General features: G+C 44.9%; 1 protein-coding gene across 2 annotated transcripts; it reads right to left on the bottom strand.

The window, feature by feature from the left end:
• Window positions 1-1,159: 1,159 nt before the first annotated feature.
• On the bottom strand, window positions 1,160-19,259 carry zbtb8a (zinc finger and BTB domain containing 8A). 2 transcript variants are annotated; one of them, XM_084311023.1, is made up of 4 exons: window positions 19,126-19,259; window positions 13,138-14,021; window positions 2,974-3,143; window positions 1,160-2,071 (listed from the first exon to the last, which is right to left on the bottom strand). In XM_084311023.1, the coding sequence occupies exons 1-4, from the start codon at window positions 19,188-19,190 to the stop codon at window positions 1,754-1,756; spliced, it is 1,437 nt and encodes a 478-aa protein (XP_084167149.1). In that variant the 5' UTR covers window positions 19,191-19,259; the 3' UTR covers window positions 1,160-1,753. The 2 variants fall into 2 exon arrangements, with proteins under 2 accessions (XP_084167149.1, XP_084167150.1); XM_084311024.1 differs by having other exon boundaries at window positions 13,138-14,017; window positions 19,126-19,256.
• Window positions 19,260-19,398: the final 139 nt, after the last annotated feature.

Here is a 19,398-nt window from a genome sequence, read left to right as displayed (position 1 = left end):
GCCTTGCTCAAGGACGCGTTACAGAAACATCAGATGCAATACCAGCCACCCTCCATGTCAACTCACTGTGCTTGGGATCAAACCAGCAACCTTTAGATAATAATAATAATACTACATCGGATTTATATAGCGCTTTTCTAAATGCTCAAAGACGCTTATTGCCCTAGGTGCTCAACGGTAACAGGTTGCCTGCTCCACATGTTCTGGGAATGTAACAAACTGAGACCTTACTGGGGCTCAATTTGGGAGATTCTCGAAGAGGTCACAGGGTTTGAGATCCCATGTACACCTAAATTAGCATTATTAGGAGACATGTCGGACATTTCTCCAGATAAGAGAGGCAAGGTGCGGATCATTAAATTGGCCATGATTGCAGGGAACAAGTGTATTGCCATGCTGTGGAAAAGTGCTGAATCCCCCCCCATGTCTATGTGGCTTAGTGAAATCTCTTCGTACATGGATGGCATCAGAGAAAATAATGTTCAATCTAAAGAAAAAACCACATCTCTTTGATAAATGCTGGGCTGGGTTTAGGCAATACTTAGAACAGATTACATAGTAGGTTGAAGATGTAGGCTATTATTGAAGCTCCCTTTTGTATTTCTGATGGGTATATATTGCAATGAATGATACTGTAAATGTTATTAGTTGCTCTTTGAAGAGAAAAGATGTAACGTTAGATATTTATTTGTTTGGTGTAGAAGTATGGGCACCTGTTAGACGGGTGTAACTGGGTTTACTAAATTCTCAAAATGTGTAAAAATAAAAAAATAAAAAATGAATTTGTTGAGGTCCTAGTCTGGGGGAGGGGAAGGGGGGTCTGGCCTAGAGTTTTTTTTTTTTATATTGATTTTTTATTTTTATTTCAGGGGGGGGGGGGTTATTTTATATCTATTTTTCTGTAACTCTGGGAGGGGGGGCAGTTGGCAGCATTTCCTTTTGTATGGTTGTTGAACTGATGCTGTAAAACCGAAGAAAAAAAAGAAAATACCAATAAACATAGTTTAAAAAAAAAAAGACGCTTATTATTATTGGTCAGCCTCTCTCTACCTCTAGGTCTACCTGTCCCCAATCTGATCAAACAATTCTCTAAATATTCTGATGAGGATAATAGAACAAGAATAAAGCAAATTTATAAAAATATCTTTAATGTGTGAAAAAGTACAAAAAGGAAATAAATAATTGGCAACTTTTAGTGCGTATCAAATCATACATAATCATAATTATACATAATCATAAAGTCCCACAAAAGTGAGACCATCACAAGACATTAATTAGCACACAAAGAAAACTGCTCATTGTCGACGTTCTTACAGGCATTGGCACAGACTCCTCATTCCCTTTGCTTTAGTGAACCTTGATATCGAGTTCAGTAGAGATTCTGCTAAACGACTTCAGCTCCACAGAAAGTTTTTTTTCACATGCACATGTAAAACAACATGATGTCATAATGATTCATGATGACAGAATTATATCCCAAAAAAGGAAAACACTGTACAGACATGCATGACGTCACCTTTGGGCTTGCAGTTCTTCATGAGGAGCAGAAACAAAAACTAAAAAAAACCTTAGTTTACACGTCAATATCTTTCTCTGGAAACAATGATTCATCAGGATAATTCCTCTATCTTAAATGCTTGTTCTTACATCACCGACCATGACATTACATATCATGCACAACTTTATTTGCATAAATAATGGCTTTTATCCCCCCTCGACCCTTGACCCCCACCCCATCCTCTTTGGCGCAGTTTCACTGTAGCTCCTCGTCACTGTCGTCCACCTCGTGGATGATTAGGTCGGCCCCCGAGTCTTCCGCCAGGTCGTCGTCATCGGTTACCAGCCAGGACCTCCGGGTGTCCCCCTCCTCCTCCCCGTCCACTCCCAGGAGCAGTGCCGGCTCCTCGTCGGCCTCCTGCAGACTGTCCATGGCCAGGCTGTCGCAGCCCACCTCCTTGATGCACTCAGTGCACATGCGGTAGCGCCTGGTGCCCTCGCACACCACATGGCTGTTGTCCTCTGACACCTGCTGCTTGCACTTCCTGCAGACCAGCTTCCTGGCCTCGTGGATCTGCGAGGTAACCAGGGACAGAGTAGTACGAGGTTAGAAATGTCAAGTTAGACGACAAAAAAACACTTCTGGCAAAAGAAAGGTAATGAAAATGCAACAAGAATATGATCTAATCATTTTCCATTGTGCTTTTTTTTTTGTTTTGATCCACTTTTTCTCCCATTTTCTATATTTTCTCCCATCCCAATTTCGTATCATCCAATTCAACCCTCCCCTGTCACGAACGCTGTTTCTTGCCTCCCACAAGCCGGCTGCAATGTGGACTAAGTCATACATAGCACAAGTCCCCTCCGGTACTTGAGGTAACAGCAGTCGCATCTTTTCACATGCGCAGCTCGATCTCTCAGTGGCGAGGAGTAACGCGTGGGAGGCTCACGCTGCCCCCGACACTTCCTGATTCTACTGCGCAGGCGCACCAACCGACCTGTAGGAGTCGCTGTCCACAACGCCCGATCCCCACCCATCAGTTTCCCACCCCCTAATACGGCCAATGTGTATTAGTATGAACGACCAGCTAAACTGAAAGCAACGTGGAGCGCTGGGCTCGAACAGGCAAGCCCAGCGTCTCCGTCATTCGTGGCGAGCGCCTTGCCCACTACGCCACGTAGCCGCCCCCCCCATTGTGCTTTTTTATGGCCCTTACTTGTCTGATATCGGTTGTTTGAACAATAGTTTGTAAATTAACCTGTAAGCTAATATTTGGGTCTTATTGCTTAATACAATTACACAAACATTTGTTTAACAAAGAACAAATGCATTTCAGTTTTGCTCTTATCTCCTTTTGTTTAACAATACATTTCAGTTCCCCATTCAAGTTCTCGGTTAAAAAAACTTTATAACTATGGGTGTTGGTATCATCGCATGTGCTTATGTGTGTATATACACGTTGGGAATGACCCTACTGTCTCAAAATGGCTGCGGAGGTGCTCCAGGCGTGTGAAGCGCTTGTTGCAGGCCTGGCAGGGGTACGGTCTCTCCCCCGTGTGGCAGCGCAGGTGGCGCTTCAGGTCGGCCTTCCTCTTCACCGTGTGTGTGCAGAAGGGGCACTTGAAGCGCATGGAGGGGTTGATGTCTGTGGGGAAAAGACAGAGGAGACACTCCTCAGGAACTGCCGCTAAATGGTAAATGGTGCATTTATATAGCAGCTTTTATCCAAAGCACTTTACAATTTGTTCCTTACATTCACCCATTCACTCACACACACACCGACACTTCGACACGCTGCCCGGGAGGAGCGGGAATCAAGCCGGGAACCTCCGGATTACCAGACGACTGCTCTACCTCCCGAGCCACTGTCACCCCTAATCCTGGCCGCTAATCCTGTTCACTACCAGGGTGACGTGATTTCTATTGTGTTGACTTTGGGTTTCACTTTGCCAAAGAAAAAGGTGGGTCACCTCTACTACCACATAGTGGGCCCACATATGACAGACTTGGTGAATGATTGTATCCAAACTAAAGTGCCGTATACTATCAGACCGACATCGTGTCCATCTCGAAAATCATGGAAAAAATATTTTACGAACCTTGCGGAAATAAAATCTAATCTACGAATTCCAATCTGGCTTCAAACCGCCTGGGCCGGTCCTTTATACCGGCAGCCATCAGGCTCTATAACCAAGGACTCGGACGGCCGGCTCTCCGGTCAAGAGAACTATCACTGTCAGAACGCGAGAACTCCTATCCACGTGCACTCACTCACTGGACTATCTTCTTTTTTTTTATTCTTTTTTTACTTTTTATATTGTATTTGTATTTACATATTGTATCTATAGTGTATATAGATATACTGGACTGTGAAGCTCTGTATCCCCCCCCCCCCCCCCCCCCCCCCATGGTGCTTTGACACCTGAATTTCCCCAAGGGGATTAATAAAGGATCATCTTATCTTACTTACAACTTTTAACACAAAACAAATATATATATATATAAATCACACCGAAGACTATCAAGTCCCATAAATAGTAATGTAGTGTTAGGTCACCCGAAGATTCATAAGCGTAATATTAAATGTCCAGGTAGGGAACTGGGGAAATCTCCTGCCGCTGAATGGTGAAATACAACAGGGGGAGACTGAAGGGACCTGCCTGAAGATGGATCAAACCTATGTTAACACGGCCAGTGTTGGAACGCAATTGCTTGACGTAGCTTGGTGCACTAACAAAACAAATGTTTCAAATAATGTAAGTGCCCTGCCAACAGTGTTATATAAGCCTACAATAGCTATCAATAGGAATGGCATCTGTGTTTTCCACCGAAAATAGGCGTGACCGCGAGAAAAGCCCCATGTACCCGGATGCACTGTCCTGTATGAAAGCAAAAATGTTCTGCATGGGTTGGTGCCAGTGGCAGTCAAACCAGTAGCCCTGGCAGCGTTAGTGGCGTGCTACACTGTACCTCTTTAAGTACACAGAACCAGTAGTTATGGCAGTGTTAGTGCCACACTCCTGAGTTTGGGCCACGGCTACCATCTTGGGGGACTAACTTTCATAGTGATTTTTGGGAAGGTATACACCCCTGTTGCTAGAAAATATGTGATAGCAATGCAGCAGTTGCCTCCAAATGTGTGCTATCATATCTTTTATAACACTACCAAGCATATTTTTCAGGCCTCCTGTCCGAAATTACATGCCCCAAATTAATCATGATAGCTCCTGAACCATAAGGCCTATATGCATGTGTCTGGTCTCCTTTGATAGGTAACAAGCTAGGACATATGAATCCAGTGTAAGTAAACCCACATATATTACCATTCCAGAGTAAATGGAGATACAATGAAGGAAAACATCATATTTATATCCTCGCCTGGTACATAATCTTAATTTAAAAGGCAATATGACCATTATTACCAATATCACATGGATAATAATGCAACTGAATGGGTCCTCCTACTCCTTGACTACAAATGTAACTCTGGATCTGATGAAAATACACAAAAAATACAACATTTATAGGGCGGCTAGGTGGTGCAGTGGGCAAGGCGCTCACCACCAATGCAGGAGACGCTGGGTTCGAGCCCAGCTCTCCGCATTGCTATCAGCTTGGCTGGTCGTTCATACTAATACAATTGGCAGTATTAGGGGGTGGGAAGCTGATGGGTGGGGATCGGACGTTGTGGACAGCGACTCCTACAGGTCGGTTGGTGCGCCTGCGCAGCAGAATCAGGAATCGACGGGGGCGGCGTGCCCTCCAAACGCAGACCCCCGACGCTGAGAGATCGCGCTGTGCAGGTGAAAAGATGCGACTGCTGCTTCCTCGAGTACCGGAGGGGGACACGTGATGTAAGGCTTAGTCCACATTGCAGCCGGCTTGTGGGAGGCATGGCCTAACAGCGTTCGAGACAGGGGAGGGTAGAATTGGACGATACGAAATTGGGATGGGAGAAAAATAGAAAATGGGAGAAAAAGTAGATAAAAAAAAAAAAAATACAATTTATGATACAATTTTTCAAGATATCCCATTTGATCCATGGACATGACTTTTAAAGGCTGTCTAGATCTATAATTATTATTATTATCTGACTCCACCCACCCATATGAACAAACATTTTATTGGATGTCTATAAGCCAACCACTGTTCCACATCATCTAAAGTGGACTGCATTAGAGCCACACCCCTCTTTCAGCAAGCATGGCCGATCGTGATGCTAGGAGAAAGTGTAAGGAACATTTTAATCAAGTACCGGTAATCATGTTTACATTTTTAACACAAACCACCTTCTACTTCCTTATGCAGTAAAAACATTGACGGGTAATTCTGAGCTCATCCAAACACTGAACAAGCTTGGGCATGGGGTCTATTACTCCCAACTTGAAGAGAATGACACTGCTCTGTGTCTCCAAAAGCTAGCAACAGCCTCAACTCAAAGAGTTGTACTTCCAGCATCAATCTTGCATGGGACAATATTGATAGACTTGAGGAAACTCTCACTGGAAAGGGCACATCACATAGAGTCAATGGTATAGTTGTACAGGCCAATGTCTATGGACCACAACTACCAAGAGCTGAGCTTCCACACATTGAGAAACTGAAGCAGGACCAAGAACTGGGAGTATATGTAGCAGGTGTGGGCGCGTGTGGGCACACAGCCTCTCCCAACCAGGGACACTGTGTCCAGGAAACCAAGGAAGCTGCTCTTCTTGCCTGCAAGAAGAACCTGGTGTGGGCACTTGCAAGGCAAACAGATACAGAGAATCAGACAATCCCAAGCTGGACTGGTTTTAATATCAGCACCAGGGACCAAGAACCAATCTCACAAGATATAGTTGGGTATCTGCCAACCATCAATTCACCAGCCACACAGTTGACCAGTGTTTGAAATCCTGAATCAATCAGAGATAATCAGAAAGGAACTGCATCTAGAATCAAAAGTAGTCATGGATCAAGCACTATATGCGAAAGCCACTGAAATTACCTGGAAGCACAAAGAGCGCTTCTCCAACATTCTTTTCAGAATGGGGACATTCCATACCATATGTAATGCCTTAGCCATCCTAGGAAAGCGATTTCGGGATGCTGGTCTAAAGGACATATGCATAGAGGCTGGAATTGTCGCAGAGGGTTCTGTCAATGGAGTCCTTGATGGTAAACACTATAACCGTGCTGTCAGGGTCCACAAGTACATCTATGAAGCACTGATGAGACTCGCATGGGTTGAGGACAGCATTCCAGAGAAGAGTGGGATGATCAAATCATTCTTGGACAATGTGAAAGACATGACCAGTGACTTGAACCAACAGACGGCGAACAATCTGCTGCAAAGTCCACTCTTAGCTGAGCTGATAACCCTGTGGACAGACTTTCTGGAACACCTCCGCCACAACAATGGAGAGCTTTCTGCATTCTGGATGTCATACATTGACATGGTAGATAACGTAATACTTGGCCTTCTGCGTGCCTCTCGTGAGGGGGACTGGGAGTTGCACCTCCATGCTATAAGAAGCATGATCCCATGGTGCTTTGCTTATGATAAGATAAATTATGCCAGGTACCTGTCCCCTTACTTTGCTCAGATGAAAAACCGCCCAGAGAAGCATCCTGCTGTGTATGAGGCCTTCAAGACAGGCCAATTCTTGGTGCAGCTGTCAAGTAACAACCCCTTTGGACGGATCCCTGTGGACCAGGCTACTGAAGTCACAATTAACAGCTGAGCACCGCAGTGCATTCCTGGGACAGTTATGGGAGATGGTGCAAGGTAACAAATCAGAGGTTTGTCATGCGGAGCTACAGGAGCCAATAATCCTGAAAGATGAGGAAGCAGCTTCAGCAGTGGTTAGCCTCATACCGGAATGGGTCAACCCATTTGCAGAGAAGCGGGACCTCATTAGAATCTCTACAGCAAAGACAGCCCCCAAGGAGATTGACTCCAACCTGATGAAGGCATATGAGATTGGTGAGCAATGCTATGCAATCTTCAAGGATGAGAGACTGGCAAAAGACCCACCAGCAAATAAATTCCATGACCCAATGAAAACGGGCCACGGCTACCATCTTGGGGGACTAACTTTCATAGTGATTTTTGGGAAGGTATACACCCCTGTTGCTAGAAAATATGTGATAGCAATGCAGCAGTTGCCTCCAAATGTGTGCTATCATATCTTTTATAACACTACCAAGCATATTTTTCAGGCCTCCTGTCCGAAATTACATGCCCCAAATTAATCATGATAGCTCCTGAACCATAAGGCCTATATGCATGTGTCTGGTCTCCTTTGATAGGTAACAAGCTAGGACATATGAATCCAGTGTAAGTAAACCCACATATATTACCATTCCAGAGTAAATGGAGATACAATGAAGGAAAACATCATATTTATATCCTCGCCTGGTACATAATCTTAATTTAAAAGGCAATATGACCATTATTACCAATATCACATGGATAATAATGCAACTGAATGGGTCCTCCTACTCCTTGACTACAAATGTAACTCTGGATCTGATGAAAATACACAAAAAATACAACATTTATAGGGCGGCTAGGTGGTGCAGTGGGCAAGGCGCTCACCACCAATGCAGGAGACGCTGGGTTCGAGCCCAGCTCTCCGCATTGCTATCAGCTTGGCTGGTCGTTCATACTAATACAATTGGCAGTATTAGGGGGTGGGAAGCTGATGGGTGGGGATCGGACGTTGTGGACAGCGACTCCTACAGGTCGGTTGGTGCGCCTGCGCAGCAGAATCAGGAATCGACGGGGGCGGCGTGCCCTCCAAACGCAGACCCCCGACGCTGAGAGATCGCGCTGTGCAGGTGAAAAGATGCGACTGCTGCTTCCTCGAGTACCGGAGGGGGACACGTGATGTAAGGCTTAGTCCACATTGCAGCCGGCTTGTGGGAGGCATGGCCTAACAGCGTTCGAGACAGGGGAGGGTAGAATTGGACGATACGAAATTGGGATGGGAGAAAAATAGAAAATGGGAGAAAAAGTAGATAAAAAAAAAAAAAAATACAATTTATGATACAATTTTTCAAGATATCCCATTTGATCCATGGACATGACTTTTAAAGGCTGTCTAGATCTATAATTATTATTATTATCTGACTCCACCCACCCATATGAACAAACATTTTATTGGATGTCTATAAGCCAACCACTGTTCCACATCATCTAAAGTGGACTGCATTAGAGCCACACCCCTCTTTCAGCAAGCATGGCCGATCGTGATGCTAGGAGAAAGTGTAAGGAACATTTTAATCAAGTACCGGTAATCATGTTTACATTTTTAACACAAACCACCTTCTACTTCCTTATGCAGTAAAAACATTGACGGGTAATTCTGAGCTCATCCAAACACTGAACAAGCTTGGGCATGGGGTCTATTACTCCCAACTTGAAGAGAATGACACTGCTCTGTGTCTCCAAAAGCTAGCAACAGCCTCAACTCAAAGAGTTGTACTTCCAGCATCAATCTTGCATGGGACAATATTGATAGACTTGAGGAAACTCTCACTGGAAAGGGCACATCACATAGAGTCAATGGTATAGTTGTACAGGCCAATGTCTATGGACCACAACTACCAAGAGCTGAGCTTCCACACATTGAGAAACTGAAGCAGGACCAAGAACTGGGAGTATATGTAGCAGGTGTGGGCGCGTGTGGGCACACAGCCTCTCCCAACCAGGGACACTGTGTCCAGGAAACCAAGGAAGCTGCTCTTCTTGCCTGCAAGAAGAACCTGGTGTGGGCACTTGCAAGGCAAACAGATACAGAGAATCAGACAATCCCAAGCTGGACTGGTTTTAATATCAGCACCAGGGACCAAGAACCAATCTCACAAGATATAGTTGGGTATCTGCCAACCATCAATTCACCAGCCACACAGTTGACCAGTGTTTGAAATCCTGAATCAATCAGAGATAATCAGAAAGGAACTGCATCTAGAATCAAAAGTAGTCATGGATCAAGCACTATATGCGAAAGCCACTGAAATTACCTGGAAGCACAAAGAGCGCTTCTCCAACATTCTTTTCAGAATGGGGACATTCCATACCATATGTAATGCCTTAGCCATCCTAGGAAAGCGATTTCGGGATGCTGGTCTAAAGGACATATGCATAGAGGCTGGAATTGTCGCAGAGGGTTCTGTCAATGGAGTCCTTGATGGTAAACACTATAACCGTGCTGTCAGGGTCCACAAGTACATCTATGAAGCACTGATGAGACTCGCATGGGTTGAGGACAGCATTCCAGAGAAGAGTGGGATGATCAAATCATTCTTGGACAATGTGAAAGACATGACCAGTGACTTGAACCAACAGACGGCGAACAATCTGCTGCAAAGTCCACTCTTAGCTGAGCTGATAACCCTGTGGACAGACTTTCTGGAACACCTCCGCCACAACAATGGAGAGCTTTCTGCATTCTGGATGTCATACATTGACATGGTAGATAACGTAATACTTGGCCTTCTGCGTGCCTCTCGTGAGGGGGACTGGGAGTTGCACCTCCATGCTATAAGAAGCATGATCCCATGGTGCTTTGCTTATGATAAGATAAATTATGCCAGGTACCTGTCCCCTTACTTTGCTCAGATGAAAAACCGCCCAGAGAAGCATCCTGCTGTGTATGAGGCCTTCAAGACAGGCCAATTCTTGGTGCAGCTGTCAAGTAACAACCCCTTTGGACGGATCCCTGTGGACCAGGCTACTGAAGTCACAATTAACAGCTGAGCACCGCAGTGCATTCCTGGGACAGTTATGGGAGATGGTGCAAGGTAACAAATCAGAGGTTTGTCATGCGGAGCTACAGGAGCCAATAATCCTGAAAGATGAGGAAGCAGCTTCAGCAGTGGTTAGCCTCATACCGGAATGGGTCAACCCATTTGCAGAGAAGCGGGACCTCATTAGAATCTCTACAGCAAAGACAGCCCCCAAGGAGATTGACTCCAACCTGATGAAGGCATATGAGATTGGTGAGCAATGCTATGCAATCTTCAAGGATGAGAGACTGGCAAAAGACCCACCAGCAAATAAATTCCATGACCCAATGAAAACCAACAGGCTAAAAACATTCAGTGATATGTGTAAGAAGAGAGAAGTGAAATCAAGTGGGAGGGCATTGCAATCATCTTGAAAGCAAACAGGTCTTTGTTTGGACACATCAAAGTGATGGCACAAGGGCGCAGTCTACATATGGAAGATATCCTTTCTCATCCACTTGGGCGATTTTCCTGGGCCCTGTCCACAGTCCACACCAGGCAGATTGCTGAGAAAGACAAATAAAGCTACTTTGGCCACGACCTTACAGACAAATTTAGCATTAACATAGCAACTCCCAGGGAACTCTGCTACAGTGGTTGATGGAATGAACTTGGTCCAAAGAGTGAAAGGTGATCAAGTTACTTTCAGAGATGTTGCCACAACAGTTCTGGGTATGGCTCTGAGGGAAGGCAGTCAGAGTAGCAGAATATATGTTGTGTTTGACACATACAAGGAGAACTCTATCAAGAACAGTGAAAGCTATCTACGGGGTGAAGAGACTGGCCATGAGTTGCAAGGTATCACAGGTACACAGATGGTGAGGCAGTGGAGGAGCTTCCTGACCAAAGTCAGTAACAAAACTAGTCTCATTAGCTGTATAGTCGATGAATGGAGGAAGGCAGAGTACAGAGCAAAGCTATAAGACAAGATTCTGTATGCAACTGTGAATGACAAATGTTACAGAATCTCATCTCAGGACAGTGAGGAGGTGTCAGCTCTTCAATGCCAACAAGAAGCAGATGGTCGCCTACTTCTCCATGCTGACCATGCCACAAAGAGAGGGATACCCATCTGTAGTTATCTGCTCAGAAGACACAGATGTCTTTATCATGTCTTTAGCGTTCTGTGACAAGATTGAGGCCCCATTGTTCCAGATGTGTGGCAGTAAATCCTGTGCAAGGCTTGTGGACACCAGGAAGGTTGCTGCCACTGTTCGCGTAGAGGTGTGTAGGGCTCTCATCGGGTTGCATGCATATACAGGATGTGATACTGTAAGTGCTTTTGCAGGCAAAGGGAAGACAAGTGCCCTAAAAATTCTGACCAGCAATAGGCAAAATCAGGACACATGCTCAGAGTTGGGTCAGGAATGGGATCTCTCCCCAGAGCTGAGGGACAAACTAGAGGCATTTACATGTCTCCTGTATGCCCCAAAAGCATCAACCACCAAGGTCAATCAGCTCAGATATCACATTTTCTATGCCAAAAAAGGTGAACTTGAAAGTCATCAACTCCCACCATGCAAGGACTGCTTAACAAAACATGCACAGAAAGCCAACTACCAGGCTGGTATATGGAGAAGATGTTTGGAGAAGGACCCACAAGTGCCAATCCCTGTTGGCAGAAGCCTGAAGATGGAGAGCGAAGAGGAAGCTGAACAGTTGGTGGTGGACTGGATGGAAGGCCAGCCAGCACCCGATGCCGTCCTGGATCTACTGGCCTGTAACTGTCCAAAAATGTGTTTACTCCCAAGATGTATGTGTGTTGCAAATGGCCTCAGGTGCACTGACATGTGTAGACTGGCAGACTGTGAGAACCAGGCATCCACCTCAGAGAGTGTGGAAAGTTCTGATGAAGATGTGGAAGATGTAAAACAAAGTATGGTAGGGTTTGTATAATAATAATAATAATAATAATAATTATTATTATTATTATTATTATTATTATTATTATTATTATTATTATTATTATTATTATTATTATTATTATTATTATTATTATTATTATTGTTATTATTATTATTATATATGTTATTGTTTTTTTACATCTGTACTAGTCTCGGCTCCCAGACCATTGGAGAGCACCGCCAACAGCGCCACGGATAGAGACTTAGAACTGTCTGTACTGAGGGGAGCTTTCCCACCCTCTAACACTGCCAATTGTATTAGTATGACGACCGGCCAAGCCGGTAGCAACGGCGAGAGCCAGGCTCGATACCAGCATATCCTGCGTTAGTGGCGAGCACCTTGCCCACTGCGCCACTCAGCCGCCCTGAGTATACCTTTTTAAACGGTATCATAAATGTTGTATTTCTAATGTATTGTCATCACATTTACAGTTACATTTGTAGTCAAGGAGTGGGAGAACACATTCAGTTGCATTATTATCCATGGGATATTGGTTATAATGGTCATATTGCCTTTTAAATTAAGATTATGTACCAGGCGAGGGTAAAAATATGATGTTTTCCTTCATTGTATCTCCATTTACTCTGGAATGGTAATATATGTGGGTTTACTTACATTGGATTCATATGTCCTAGCTTGTTACCTATCAAAGGAGACCAGAAACATGCATATAGGCCTTATGGTTCAGGAGCTATCATGATTCATTTGGGGCATGTAATTGCGGACAGGAGGCCTGAAAAATATGCTTGGTAGTGTTATAAAAGATGTGATAGCACACATTTGGAGGCAACTGCTAGATTGCTATCACATCTTTTCTAGCAGTAGGGGTGTGTACCTTCCCAAAAATCACTATGAAAGTTTGTCCCCCAAGATGGTAACGACCAACCCTACTGGCTCACGGCCTAACACACCTCTCTAAATCCTCAGAAACAGATATTTTCTCACACACTTCCTCCACTCACCTTTGTTGAAGTGTCCAATAACACCAACTATAGTTGGAAGAGTGGTGTACAGCTCATCGGCCTTCTCTGCCCTCTGTGTCCGTGCCTCCTGGATCTCCAGGGCTTCATGCTGGGTGGAGGAGCGGGTGCCGTAGGGTGTCTTCCTCCTGCTCCTGGCCGTTCCTTTCCCTCTGCGGCGCTCCGGGGCGGGCAGGATGAACAGAGGGTCCCCAGGGTCCTGCGGATCCTCCGCGTCCACGTTGGCCGGAGGAGTGGTGGGGCTGCATGGGTCGGGCTTCAGGCCTGCAGCCGGAGCTTCCTGCTCCGTATCCCTCACCAGGAAGCCCGGCTGGGACCGGGAGCCGTCATGGGTCCAGAGGGCCGGCGGGGGGCTGACGGAGCAGGGGCCCTGTTGCTGCTCTGGGGCCTCGTCTTCAGCCCTGTGGGGAAAGCTGCAGGACTCGGACAGGCTGAAGTAGCGGTCGCCGTCTCCCTCCTTGGCGCTGATTTCCAGGGAGGACTTGATGAAGTTCTTGCAGTAGCTGATGACGTTGTTCATCTGCAGGTAGCTGGCGGCTGACATCACCTCGATGACGTTGAGGCTGGAGAGGTCGAGCTGGCCCGAGTAGATGAAGTCCAGGATGACCGTGAAGGTCTCGGGGGTGAACACGTCGAAGGAGGCGTTGACTGACTCGCCCAGCCCATCGGCCCCCTGGGACAGCAGCATGCGGAAGTAGCCGCTGCTCGCGAACAGGACGTTGCGATGCGCCCTGAACAGCTGGCCCTCCACCAGCACATTGCAGTCACAGAAGAGCTCCTGGCGGCGCTGTTGGTTGAGCTGCTTCAATAGGCTGCTCTGGTGGGAAGCGGTGATGTCGGCTGTGTTGAACCACCTCTGGGCCTGCCTGGGAGAGACAGCAGAGCACCACTTCAGATGAGCTGACCCTTTTTCATGTATTTATACAGGTAAACACAGCTTCTTCATGGGCGACCTGTTTACGATAGTGCGTTGGACAAACGAGTACAGTTCTGACAAGAATTCTGTCAAACGTCAACAAACATGTCTTTCATTTGAAACAAGTACAAGCAACATCAAAACTCTATCATTACCCTGCCCATACCTGTACCCCCCCCCCCCCCCATTCTGCTATGACGCCCAAATTTCTCCAAGGGGATCAATAAAGGAATATCTTATCTTATCTTAAATAAATCTTCTAATGGAACAGAATGTTCTAACTTAAAGGTTTTCTGTAGTTCATTCCATTTGTATGGGACATAATATCTAAAACCAGTTTTGCCAAGCTCAGTTTTTACATGTGGTGTATCTAAAGTTAAGTAATCCTGTGAACTATGTCCGGTAGCGTGGCTACTGGCTACATGAGTAGAGCTCCGGACTCATGATCGGAAGATCACCGGTTCGAGCCCCGGTCAAGGCCGTTGTCGGAAAGTGGTGTTGTTGTCCAGCAGGGGGCACTCTGTCCTCTGGACTTGTCAGTAACAATGCCCCTGTTACAGTGATAGGGACACCGTATAGCTGTGAGTGCCGTAACTCGGATGAGATGCTAAACTGAGGTCCTGACTGAATTCTGTTGTTAACACTTTCAATGCCCAAAACGTGATAAGACGTTTTATCAGCCCAATGCCTGAATGCCCACGACGACAATTATCGTTTTATTTTTTTATTAGCGATCTGAATTCATATTTCATCAACCGAGTCTCCCGTTGGTATGCAGCCCCTGTAGGAGCTCAGATGTGAAAAAACCGCCCCCTATCGTCTCCCAGATGGTAATGCACCCTTTTGGAATGGACTCAATGAAAATGGATGACAAAAGAAAAATCCGGAATCCACATTTTACTTCTCAGGCATGTATCCCGAGCCGATCGGATTCATTGTGGAGCCTCAGAACAGCGTGGAATACATATGTACAGTATGTAGCGTTGGATCAATAAAAGTGATCGATTTTTGGAGTGGCGATCAGGAATTGGAATGATCTTTTTGGAGAACATCTGATCTGAGGTAAGGAATCTATTTTACAAGTCTTGGGATAATAAGAGTTGTATTCGCTGAGATCTCAGCGTTCGCCCTATGTGTGTGTGTGTGTGTGTGTGGGCATTTCGCTTTGAGGAAATCAGAGAATCGATTTTTCAGATCGCCTATATAGCGTGCATACGTACACATATACTATCGATAATCTAGCGTTTATTTGAAAAAGATTCATAAATAGGCCGAAAAATTACAACGTTTTTGTGTATTCTAGAATATTCCAGAAAAGGGCGATTATCATGGAATATTTATATTTTCCTTGAAAACGAGGGCTTTTCAAAATGCTATAAAACGAAAATGAACAGATAAAAAAACAATCCGCTTCGACAATGTTGACTGGAAAACGAGTCATTGATAAGCGACGGGCAGATTAGACACATAGCCATAATTTAAAACATAGATTAGGCGTTATTACCGCTAACATTGAAGTGGAAGGTGGGCATTCAAGCGGTAAATCAAGATTAAGCTTGGGCTCTGAAAGTGTTAAAGAACCCAGGACGCCTATCGCAAAGAGTAGGGGGTTGTCCAATGTTCCTGGCCAAATTCCCAATCAGGTCTCTGACATCAAGGCCACCTAATCATCCCTAGGGGTGGGAATCACCAGTTTCATCATGATACGATACGATATCGATTCTTTGGACAACGATACGATATTTGCCGATATCACAAAGTCTCTCACGATACAGTACGATTAGATTAGATTCAGGTGCCTGCAATCGATATGAGATGATATCATATGCCCATTTAACACAATCAGTAACATTTAGATCAACTAAAAAAAGGTAACGAAAATATCATTTGACATTTGTATTTTTGAGCTCTTCCAGACATTTAAAGGAAAATCAATCTATTGTTTTTAATACAAATAGACCTCCTGTTCACTGTAAAGTGCCACGTTTTGATATATTGAGCTTTAAACTTTAAGCTCCATTTTTTGGAACTCAAAACTCAACCTAAAACCCCTCCCTACCTCCCTCTCCCAAACCGTTCCTACAACAATTTGTTGATGTTGCATGATCATGTATAGGCCTACATTTATTATGTATTATATTGTTTATGTTTAAATAACATTTAAACATCAAACTCCTCTGACCTCATCTGGTCTTTCCAAAGACGCGCGCACACACACACAGAAAGGGAGAATGCTATGCTGTAACGTCTACACACACGGAGCTACTGCTGTTGTTCTTGGGCGGATATGAGACTCGCCACAGGATTTTCAAAATAAGAGTATCGATATGAATCGATCTTATTACATTGCATCGATCCGATTCGATTGTTGATAATTACATCGATGTATCGATCTGGATCGATGTATCGTCCCACCCCTAATCATCCCTCCCCCTTAATTGGCTGGTATCAATCCATGTCTCCTGACACACTCCACTGACACATGCCTTCTCTATTTGAATGACCACATCAAACAAGAGGTGGACGTGGGCAAATACTGCGGCATGGTCATGCTGCCTGGACCTCCAAAAGGCTTTCGACACTGTCAATCACTCCATTCTGATTGACAAGCTAAAAGCAATTGGTTTTGATAGTTTATCAGTGAGCTGGATGCAATCCTACCTGGAGGGGAGAGAACAGATGGTGGAGGTAAACGGTACACTATCCCCCCCCCCCCCCCCTCCCAGTGAGCTGTGGTGTTCCACAAGGAAGCATACTAGGACCGTCCGTTACTGTTCCTAATTTATGCTAAAGTAATTACATGTCATCAGCTTGTGACTGCAACTTGTTCCTGTTCGCGGACGACTCAGCCCTGCTGGTCTCTGACAGGGACAAGTTGCAGGTTGAAAAAGCCCTCAGCTCAGAACTAGGCTAAATCTGCACCTGGCTCGCTGATAACAAACTATCATTGCACATGGGTAAAACAGAGTCCATTCTCTTTGGATCAAATAACAAACTCAGCAAGGCCAACAGCTTCTCAGTTACAGTGGGTGACAATATTGTCACAAGGAAAGATGAAATCACATAGGTTCCATCCTAGAGGCAAATCTTTCCTGTGACAAAATGGCAACCAATGTAATAAAAAAAAGTCAACCAATGAACAAGATTCTTGTACCGGATCTCCTCTCTGGTAAACAAGAATACCCTGAAGACTCTAACAGGAGCACTCATTCAAGGGTACTACGACTATGCTTGCACCTCATGGTACCAAAGCACCTCAAAGCCAGGCACTAAAAACAAGACTACAAACATCACAAAACAAACTGGTCAGACTACTGCTTGACCTAAAGCAGTAAAGGAATGTGAATCTACCCTCCTTCAAAACCGCTCTCAAAGAGAACCTACGGGTGGCTGCAATTAGAAACTGACCCCGGTAAATGTCAAAATCCCATCCCCCCACTCCCCCACCCAATCCCCTCTATGTACAGTTTCTTCCCCTTTGGACTTCTATTTTTTTTATGTTCTCTCTTTCTTACACAGTACCGTATATTTGTATGTCGTTGTATGTCATAAATGCCTTGATGAATTGAAAGTGGAGGATGTAAACAAGATGAAAGTATTGTTCTGGTCTTCATCCTCTTAGCAGTTGTTTGTATTGAGCTGTACTGTATTGTACCCATTCTGCAATCTGTTAATAACGTTTTCAATCAATCAATCAATCAATCAATCAATCAATCAATCAATCAATCAAACGTCTGCGGTGGAGCTACTCAGTGAAGTCAGACCAGGTTGTACTGGGCTTGTTTAACTGTGTGAATGTGAAGCAGGCCGGGCATTGCTGAAAAAGAGACTTTTTATTTTATTTTTTACTTTGTATTATTATTATTTCTTAATGTATTTATTTTACTGTAAAAAAATGTAAACGTTATACAATGCCAGGGGTTTATATGCAAAACGTGTGGAAATGATGCTACAGTAGGTCTATGACTGCATACAAATCCTATCAGTTAAGCAAGGAGACCAAAACATTAAGCTAGACGCTAGAGGTTAATTTAAAAACAGTGACAACGCAGTGCTTTGCGTTGTCAAATATATCAACTGTCTTTGTTAAATATACGATGGAACAGAACCAACTCAACGGAGAGCCTGCCCACGAGATCGCGTTCTGCATCGTGATTGGCTGGTACAGCCTTCAGTCAATTTTTTTTTCTTCTATGGGGCTACACCCGATTCCGTAAGAGCATCGGGTGACAAAACCCCTAATGGTTTCAGACGATATTTAATGGACTCATTTCATCTCTAAAGTAATAAAGATACAATATAGGACAGGAGTCAACCGAAATATAAAGCAATTACAGGCCAGATCTATATTCTGCCAAATTTGAATATATGCTTTTGCAGAATAATTACTCGAAATATACTCATTACGGGTCATGTATTATCATTCTATATAGGCTATGATTTATGTTCATTATTATTGTTTGTTACAACAAACAAGGAAAGGGTCTGCAGTGCCCGGCAGGCAGCCCACACGGAAACACCCGTCATCAGTCGTGCATAGGACGGACACCTCGTAGGGTAGACCCAGTTGGGTACATCATGGTGTTGTTAACCAAGCCACCCCATAATAACCCCGACATATCCACGGAGAGAGAACACAGCACTGCACCAGTTCTGCGAAGGGAAAAGCCCAGTATGTCCTGTAGTCAGAGACGCCCACTTCAGGTTCCAGCAGCTCCCCCACAATAGAAAGAAATCTAGACCCGACATCCAGTCAAAGAAAGAACCGAATGTATAACAATCACGACATGTAACCAAATAGTGCCTAATTCTCGAGGCGAGAGTCGAGGTGTGTGTCACCCGCTTTTTCCATCCAAAAGACCACCCCTTTCCCGTTGAAGCCCGAGAGCCAAGAGATACGGGAGGCAGCGAGGAGAGGCTCTGCCTCCGGCTGGACCCAGCGACTGTTTCTCGGGCATGCGATGTCTGCAAGACCCGCTTACGCCCTAACCTCCTCACCCACCATGCCCGTTTCTCCGCCGATACCAGTGATTTTTTTTTTCATCGATACTCACTGGTGACCTGGTTCACCCGGTGCCCGGTAGAGTCTATTTGTCCCCGCGTCGGTGACCATATCCATCTTTTGTTTCTGTTGGCTTATTATTATCCTTTTTTCCCATCCAGGGTTGTCATGTAGCCGACTTCCTGCTCAGCCCTAAAGACCGAAACCCGTTCAGACCGAAAAAACGACTATGCTGACGTGGGTGTTGTAGGTGCCCGAGGGCCGAGACGCCACTTAAAGCCCTAGTGCCCTTTTTTTGTGTGTGCTCAAATGCAAGACTGACTCG

This window comes from Notolepis coatsorum (assembly GCF_963971535.1).
Source record: "Notolepis coatsorum genome assembly, chromosome: 3".
Lineage (NCBI taxonomy): Eukaryota > Metazoa > Chordata > Actinopteri > Aulopiformes > Paralepididae > Notolepis > Notolepis coatsorum.
Note: the sequence above shows the minus strand (reverse complement) of the source record. Positions and strands in the feature narration are given on the sequence as shown.